General features: G+C 32.6%; 2 protein-coding genes across 12 annotated transcripts; both read right to left on the bottom strand.

The window, feature by feature from the left end:
* Nucleotides 1–306: 306 nt before the first annotated feature.
* LOC114176830 (mediator of RNA polymerase II transcription subunit 28) lies at nucleotides 307–3,287 on the bottom strand. Its single transcript, XM_028062009.1, has 4 exons — nucleotides 3,160–3,287; nucleotides 2,373–2,563; nucleotides 730–842; nucleotides 307–654 (listed from the first exon to the last, which is right to left on the bottom strand). The coding sequence occupies exons 2-4, from the start codon at nucleotides 2,548–2,550 to the stop codon at nucleotides 520–522; spliced, it is 426 nt and encodes a 141-aa protein (XP_027917810.1). The 5' UTR covers nucleotides 2,551–2,563; nucleotides 3,160–3,287; the 3' UTR covers nucleotides 307–519.
* Nucleotides 3,288–4,281: 994 nt separating this feature from the next.
* On the bottom strand, nucleotides 4,282–7,980 carry LOC114176010 (UDP-rhamnose/UDP-galactose transporter 4-like). 11 transcript variants are annotated; one of them, XM_028060895.1, is made up of 7 exons: nucleotides 7,689–7,980; nucleotides 7,311–7,371; nucleotides 6,747–6,915; nucleotides 6,124–6,379; nucleotides 5,825–6,025; nucleotides 5,326–5,487; nucleotides 4,282–4,847 (listed from the first exon to the last, which is right to left on the bottom strand). In XM_028060895.1, the coding sequence occupies exons 4-7, from the start codon at nucleotides 6,325–6,327 to the stop codon at nucleotides 4,521–4,523; spliced, it is 894 nt and encodes a 297-aa protein (XP_027916696.1). In that variant the 5' UTR covers nucleotides 6,328–6,379; nucleotides 6,747–6,915; nucleotides 7,311–7,371; nucleotides 7,689–7,980; the 3' UTR covers nucleotides 4,282–4,520. The 11 variants fall into 11 exon arrangements, with proteins under 11 accessions (XP_027916696.1, XP_027916688.1, XP_027916691.1 ...); XM_028060887.1 differs by having other exon boundaries at nucleotides 6,124–6,308; XM_028060890.1 differs by having other exon boundaries at nucleotides 6,124–6,308; nucleotides 6,747–6,881.
* Nucleotides 7,981–8,182: the final 202 nt, after the last annotated feature.

The raw sequence follows: 8,182 nt of genomic DNA, 5'->3' as shown, positions 1-8,182 counted from the left end.
CACTAATTACTTCGATTGCAGGCATTGATATTATTTTTAAACTAATATATACATTTTTCTACAACTACAAACTTTACAGCTTATTTTTCTCTGAAAATGAAAAATCCAAATAAAAGTGGTGGCCAAGTTGATTCAATGCGAAAATGACAATCTGATAACTGAGATGATTTGTTTAATTTGAATTTACAGTAAAATATAACAAAAGTAATGGAAAGTAACCAAGTTGAAAGTCATAATTTGGTAATATATGATTCAATTATGATTTAATTAATTTAATTTTAAAATAAAATAAATCAACTAGCCATATTTAAGTTACATAAGTTTGAATTATCATATTCTTTAAATTAATTCAATCCGATGCACAGCTCTTCTCAGCCATTTAAGTATGTTTGGAATTTCATGCTATGGGATGCTAACTTGAACAATATTCTAAAGAGGGGAGAGGGAAAATAAGCCACAAATGTAGCACCGAATTTTTAAACATTTAAAGAGCAGAGAAGCACCAGGATTAAGCATACACTAAACCCTGTCCAACTCAGTCTTGTGTTTGTCTAACTGATCTTTCAACTCTTTTTTCCATTCCTGAATTAAATTTTCTTGTTTCTTTATCAGCTCGTCTTTTATGTTAAGTTCCTCTTCCATCAGAGCAATCTCCTGCGTAGAAGATAAGACATACAGAATTACAGTATCCATGACTGATAGAAAATCATTTTATAGTGTACGCCATACCTTTCTAAGCATTTCAACTTTTGTTGGCTTATCCTCACGTTGCAGGCTAATAAAATAAAGCTGAAGTTTCTTGGCAGCCTCCATAAAATCTCTTGCATACCTATCCACATCAACTGAAAAAAAAATTTCAAAACCAGGAAAGTTCAGTTGGATAATTGGTTAAACTTACTAAGCGTTGCAAAAGAAAGTCATTTTGCAAATATAGTTTCCAACAAAGGCAAGATTTCTCCTCTCACTGTAAGTCCAAGGGCATAAGTGAACCTAATTAGCCTTGCAACTGCTGTTAAACCTTATGCATGTCACGGTTACATGACCATTTTCCACTTACTTCAATAGCTATGTTTAGCACTATGCTTGCAGTGATATGATAGTGTGTGTGATACATGTTACACATGAAAAAGTTCTGACTTTAAATTCAGACCAGAAGAGTGTCATAATCCATACGAACCTTGCTTAAGGCTAAAGGTCTAAATAATGCAGACCTTATAGCCTATGCCCTATATGGAATTAAGAAATATGACATGCATAAAAAACACACAAAGAACAGACATCAGTTTATGGCATTGACAATCATTTCTAACGGGTTATATAATTAGATTGCACATATTCATGGTTTTGATGAAAACATGGTTCTTTAAAAATTTAGTTAGCTGCAAAATCATCCATGTGAACCTTTTTACCACCCTTCTTTACTCCCTGCCCTAGATGATCAATGCGTGCATACTTGAACATTGAACAATCTATCAACAACTAAATTGCGGATGGAGAATTATTAAGAGGATGTTCATTGAGATTTAAATGTCGGGCAAATTAGTTTGACAGGTTAACCTAATAGCACAATTTGACAAAATATTCATCCTCTCATCATATAATATGCTTAGAGTTAATATCATGCCAAGACTAGACAGAAATAGAAATTATGCTTCCTCTCAATTTGAGGGTATATGTATCATCGTATAAGATACATGGTGCTTTAAGATTCCATGTAACTGAAACTCAACAAATGCTTCACAGTAAAATGACTCGAAAATTTCTGATAAAAGAATAAATATACAACGGACAACATTTATATTTTTCCTTTTAATATAAAAAGTACATAATTTTGAAAAGAAAAACTGACACAATAAATCCAATTGAAAAGGAGGGAAAAGAATATATTGACCTTCCATAACTTCTAGCATCTATTAGAGATTACTGGTAATATTCAACCAAGCAATCATGTCTACTTACCACCACGTCAATCCAAAGAACAAAGTACAGTCTTCCAGTATAGAAAGGATATGGTACAATCTAAAATTTATTCACTTCTGCAGGTTCAATACATCTTTCTCTTACATACATATTCCAAAAAGAACATACTTTTTCCCTTGTTTCAACTCCTGACATCATAAAGATGAAGCAGTAGACATATATTTCCTAGATCTCCTAAGCCATTTCATTGCTAGTTTAAGCATTGTATATTTATGTACAAAAATTACTAACTGCAATCCCTAATAACTTTAATTGAGATAGAAATCAGAATGTAGGTAATTAAATAAAGTTTCAAAGGCCTTTTGGTGCTGATGGTTGATGCATAGTTATCCATCTCAGTGCCAGTTTTTTAAACCACAGCAAGAAAATTTGAAAGACTTGCAGCTACTCACTTTGATGTGAAGGATGGGGAGAACGGTCTATTGCTTGAAGTTCTCTGGCTGGCAAACAGGGAAGCAAAGCAGCTTCCAAAGCCATAACACACGAAACCATATCATCCTTTGAGGGAGGAGAAGATGGCAGTTGGGGATCACCTATGTGCTGTTGCTCAATTACTTGCCGATCACCCATATTCCTTTCCAGCCTGCCAATGTAGAAAGATAGGATTAACGAAAATTCTCCCAATCCACACTACATACAAATTTCATGGAATAAAATAAAATATTAAGTGTGCTTGACAAAGCCTTCATTTCCATGCCACAAAATAAAATAAAATAAAATAAAAATACTCTAATATAAACAGAAAACAAAAAGTTAAATCGAGAAAAACAGTGTTTTTCCCATAAAATTTTTTTGTGTGGAATTTTTTCCTTTGTCGTATACATTAAACAATCGAGATTAACACAAAAATTAATAAATAAATATTTTGCTGGGTAAATTTCAGTTTTGAATAACATTTTTCCAATTTCAATCCATTTTTTAATAAAGAGAATAATCACGTTTCTGCATATCGAATGAACAAGAAAAAATATGCTACCCTCGACAAGCATCACTGGTGAAAAGAGTCCAATTCACTAATTCGGTGACAAGTAACGAAGAAATAAAAGTCGAGGAGCAAAACCAACCAGAGTTAGATAAATAGCAATGAAACCTACTAAAATTTTAAACTGCAATTACAGAAAAAACTAAGAATAACCATGGCAACACCGCATGGAGAGGATTTGAAACAAGGAAACTCACGTGATAGCGACTGAGAAGATGACGCGCGTGAGTGAGGACTAGAGATGAAGAAGAGTGAAGATGCATTTGGGTTTCCATATTAGATTCATAAACCTAATTTCGCTTCTTTTGGGAAACCCTAATAGTTAAATTCAAATTTTATTGATACAGCTTTCAATTCTTCTACATCTTTCTAATAACTAATTAAAAGATTAATATTTTTATTTGTATAATTAATTCATTTCGAATTATTTTTTTTTATGTTGAGTAGAAAATGAAATGAAATTATTTAGTTACTTCTATTTGTAAAATGAAACAGGAAACTCAATACATAAAATTCTTTATTTATAATATAATTTTTAATAATAAAATAATGAAGTATCATCTTTTAAAACATTGATAATTTAAACTATTTTTTAAGTCTTCGGTGTCTATAATTTAAATATTAAAATTTATGCTACAAATAAATGTACTTCCAATTAATAAATTGATTTTTTTTATTCAGAAGTAAATATTTTAGATGAACATACTATCCTCAAAATATATTCTAAAAAATAGTTAAAATCCAACCTTTTTCTAAATTTAATTTTTTAGAAAATTAATATTTTAGTTATCTAACTTTTACTTTGTATTAATCTTTTAACATTTTCTTTCACCTAGTTTGATCATAAAAAAATGTTCTAAAATTGGGAAGGTAGTTTAGGTGTGTAACCAGTTTTTTAAAATGAATTTTGTAAAACTATGTTTTTTAAATGTCGTGTTGAAATACTAGATTTACATTTTAATAAATTTGACATACTAATGAGTACTTTTTTCATTTAAGGAATTAAAAAAAAATGTCCTAGTTTTTGGAAAACAATAAATAATTAAATAAAAAATTTAGAAATAAAGAGTTGCAAGTTATTTTTACTAAATATTTTCATTGTTATCATAATAAGTTATTTAATATAAGATAGCAAAATTTTTATTTTGGTTGAGAAAAGATAGATCAGTACCATCTCTGTAGGAATTAGTTTTTGTGAAAAGGTTAAAAATAATATATAAATAATATGTTTTTTAAAAATAAACAAATATAAAAAAATACATACTTTTCTAACTTTTTGAAGGAAAAAAAAATCACTTTTTTCACTTCAAAAAGTCTTCTTTTTTTTCATTGAGCATGACACACAGACAGGGTGCGAAAAAAACTTCAATTTTTTTTCTTGTGTGTCCTCCCCCAACATCCTAACACAGAGCAAGCATAGACTCTGAATCTATAACTAAATGGGAAATAATTTGGTACTAGTTTTTAAACAATAACATGAATCATCTGACCCAGAAAGGAACCTGGTTTTACCATGCAATGGTAACACCACTTTATTTACATAAACTTGTGTCTAAGTTTAATGATCCGTTTCAGAAGATACTGATAGTACATTATAGTCTTGTGTCTTGGGGGTAGAATTAACAGGTAAACTGACACGCTCTTTCCCTTCTGGCTTAGAAGATGCATTGCCATACCATATCATTCCCGCTATTGCAATGGCCATGCCCAGAATCACTTGTAAATTCAGACCTTCTTTTCCAAAGAAAACAAATCCTAAGGCAAGTACCAGAATTGTCTTCATGTGGCCAAGCACTTGGAAGGATACGGCTGTGAATCTGCCAATGCAGATGAACTGGCTCAGGTTTGTTCCTACTGCGATGGTGCAAGAGATAATGATCAACAACTGCACAGACATGGAGTAGATGTAGATTAGTTTAGTACTACTTCTGTTTCAACATAATTGCAAACAAACAACAACTATGTTCCTTGTTGAAACAATTTTAATGAAATAACGTTTTGAACTAGTTTATCTGGAACAAATTAGAAACAAACAACATAGTTTTTCATTGAAAACATCAATCATGTCAGTGTCTTTTTTAGGCACTGTATGGTGGTGTATTGTTTGCAGGATCCTGATTTTTCAACTTGTTTCTATAGCATGTCTTTCAGCTTAAACATTCTAGAAGAGAGCTGGAATTGATATGTGCACAAGATTTTTATGGTGCTGGAAAATTATGGTTGAACTAAACATTGCTATAGAGAATAAAAAACATTCATGTAACAACAGAGAGATAAGATCCACAACATAATGATTAACACTAGGTATGTGTCAAGAATCAATAAAACATGTAATTAGGTAGCATATGGAAAGAGAAGCTTACAGTGGATGTCAAACCATAGTTGTAGGCATCAACTCGTTTGTTTGTCAACCAAAAGTCCACAAAAGGACCTACTAGCAGTAAACTTGCGGCTTGGACTGGTGCAGTGTGACCTAACAAGTTAAACGATCCAAGAGAATACTTCCGCTGAAGAAAATGCACATACTGCAAAAAACAGAAGTGCAATATCAGCTAAAAAAATTATAGATCATGAATGCCCAATAAAGCAGTAAGAGTTATAATTGGAATGATCTGATATAAGTTACATAATTCTGCCAAAATATGCATCAAACCCATGATCAGAACCCAACTTTACAAAGAAAATTTTCTGCAGACTTCCTATTTTGTCAGTTTTAGATATACAATAAGCTAAGTTTAATAAATTTTTATCTATAACATTTATAATAAAAATACTCCCTCGATGTACCTATTTTATTTTGATATACTGCAATGCCTCAATTAAGATTCAGGGTTGATATAGTGTTAGTACTATGTTACTTACATACTGCTGCAGTGAGGTGCTCCAAACTGCAACTGCAGCAGCTATGAAACCCTTGGCATTGACGCTGACATCAGTGACAGTACATACAGCTACACCAAAGAGAACTAGAGAAATGCTAAGTTTTGTGTCCCTTGAATATCGTACGTTGTCCAAGATAACTTCCAAGAAACAAGACACCGGAATCATACTCAGCTTAGCAATCTGAAATTTTCATTTCATAGGAAAGAAATACTATAAATACCAATATGTTTCACTGGCAGTGTTCAATTGTGATACTTAAAGTAAATTCCAGATGTTACCTGATAGAAACCGACCGAGTTCCACATTAAACTAACATTCATTCCGACGATAGAGAAATTTGCAAATAAGACAAATTTGATAAGATCGGGTAAGGGAAGATGAGAGGTTTGGATATATCCCAGCCACTTAAGAAAGAGTGTCAGCAAGGTAGTTGTGGCAAAATGCAAACCAGTTAACGTTGTTGCTGCATAATAGTATACCATATACAATGTCAAAACTCACGGGTAGTAGGGAACTTCAAAGGTAATATATTACCTGGCATAAGAAGAAACCATGAATTACATCCTTCTTTGATCAAATGGTTATAAAAGAAATTTTAAATCATTCACCGAGTGTTATTCTCAGCACTTGGTTATTGTAACTCTAGGGTTTATACATATATATTATGTCACCTCTCTTCTTATCATAAGTAGTATTGTTGTCTATAAACAACACCACTGATGCAAAGCTTGAACCTAATTCAACTAACACCATTATTCTCTCAGATCTACTGCACATGAGCATTAAAAGACAGGCTCAATGAATGCATTGTAACTCAAAAGCAATGAACTACAGAGAGAAATTAGAATGAAAGAGGGAGAGCAATTATCTGGGGCTAGAGAAAAGTACAGAAACGTTATACCAAAGCTGAAACCATATGTAGCCATGAGGGCTTTATTCACAAGGATTATCCCCACAGATGTGACTATATTGAACATCCATGACGCCACATCAATTGCAGTCTTCCTATCACCCTTGGTTGCAGAAGACATACTCACTGTATCACAAAGTTTGAAAACCAATGACTTTGTCTGCATTCGAAGACATATCATCAGAAGTGGCACAGGTTCCAACGAAACAAGTTAAACTCTCTTTTTACACACACACACACCTTTCTTTACTACTTTTAAAACAGTTGGATCTGTTACAATTTGTTTTCTATAAATATGTCCCAGAAACACTTTAACAGAGCATTTAAAGAAGAGAACGACAAAATATTTTCAAACTGTTCTGCTTGTTGGTTTTCAAAGCACTTATTTCCACAACAATCTTCGGAACTTGTACTCGAAATTTATTTCTGAAAAGTGTCAAACCAAGTGTGTGAACAAACACAACTGGTTTCAGGTGTCTTAGCATGTAAAACCAGCAAAAAAAAAAAAAGAGAAAAAAAATGAAAAAGCTAATGAAGATTGCTTTGTTCAATTACCACAATTGCAGCAGGTACCTGACCACTACAAAGAGTGAGCTCTTCCTGACGATCAACAAACCTAGAAAACAAAAAAGACTAATTAAGCATGAATGTGAAGCAAATCTGATATCCCTTTTATACAACTTCATCTTTTTAGAAAAATAGGATTTTCAATATAAAAAAGATATGATATTTTGAAGACACCAAACAGACCCTCAACTCACAACAATAGAGTTCAGTTCCGAGGAACAGGATCATAAAACTGCAATAACTTCAAAACAAGGAAGTAATAAATAACAATACTAATAATAACTTGAACAAAATGTTACTCCAAACGGAATTCAAAAAGACGCGATCAGTTATGAAGAAGTAAACCATAGGAACAGTGGCAGGAACCTTGGTTGTTCTCCAATTGAAAGAAGACCCCAAAACGACGACGTAGGTGGTGAGAGGAGGTTGTGGGAGAAGAAAAATCACATATATAGAGAGAGAGAGAAAGCAAGGTTCGGTTCGGTTGTGTTCTGTTCGGTGTTTTTGTACTTTGTTGTTTCTCTTCTCTCTTTGAACTCTTTTTGGTTCTTAAAACGTGATTCTGGCGCGTGTGCTTTTTGTAACGTTCTGGTTCAGTGAGGTTGGGGAGGGAAGCAGCAACAGCGTAAACGCAATGTCATGAAGAACAACGGTCTATTTTGTACACAGCGACACAAAATTTAATGCGTTAATTAATCATTTGTGTCAAAGAATTTGTGTTAATGTGTATTTGCATGTTACGTGTCCACCGTTGATAGTTTATTGTTACCATAAATTTAAGGTTTGTTTGAGCCCAAAATTCGATGGCCTGTCGCAAAAATAATTGTGGTTGTGCTTCCTGCCTTCTCTCACAAATATTG

Source organism: Vigna unguiculata, chromosome 3 (assembly GCF_004118075.2).
Source record: "Vigna unguiculata cultivar IT97K-499-35 chromosome 3, ASM411807v1, whole genome shotgun sequence".
In the NCBI taxonomy this organism is placed as follows: domain Eukaryota; kingdom Viridiplantae; phylum Streptophyta; class Magnoliopsida; order Fabales; family Fabaceae; genus Vigna; species Vigna unguiculata.
Note: the sequence above shows the minus strand (reverse complement) of the source record. Positions and strands in the feature narration are given on the sequence as shown.

Bases quoted from the DNA above. Each gene is read 5' to 3' on its own strand.
- LOC114176830 (XM_028062009.1), bottom strand. From the start codon at position 2,550: ATGGGTGATCGGCAAGTAATTGAGCAACAGCACATAGGTGATCCCCAA. The intron at 843-2,372 runs GTGAGTAGCTGC...TTTTTTTTTCAG, and splicing joins TCCCCATCCTTCACATCAAA to TTGATGTGGATAGGTATGCA. The intron at 655-729 runs GTATGGCGTACA...TCTTCTACGCAG, and splicing joins AAGTTGAAATGCTTAGAAAG to GAGATTGCTCTGATGGAAGA.
- LOC114176010 (XM_028060887.1), bottom strand. From the start codon at position 6,876: ATGTCTTCTGCAACCAAGGGTGATAGGAAGACTGCAATTGATGTGGCG. The intron at 6,309-6,746 runs GTATAACGTTTC...ACTATTATGCAG, and splicing joins TACATATGGTTTCAGCTTTG to CAACAACGTTAACTGGTTTG. The intron at 5,488-5,824 runs GTAAGTAACATA...TGTTTTTTGCAG, and splicing joins GCACCTCACTGCAGCAGTAT to TATGTGCATTTTCTTCAGCG.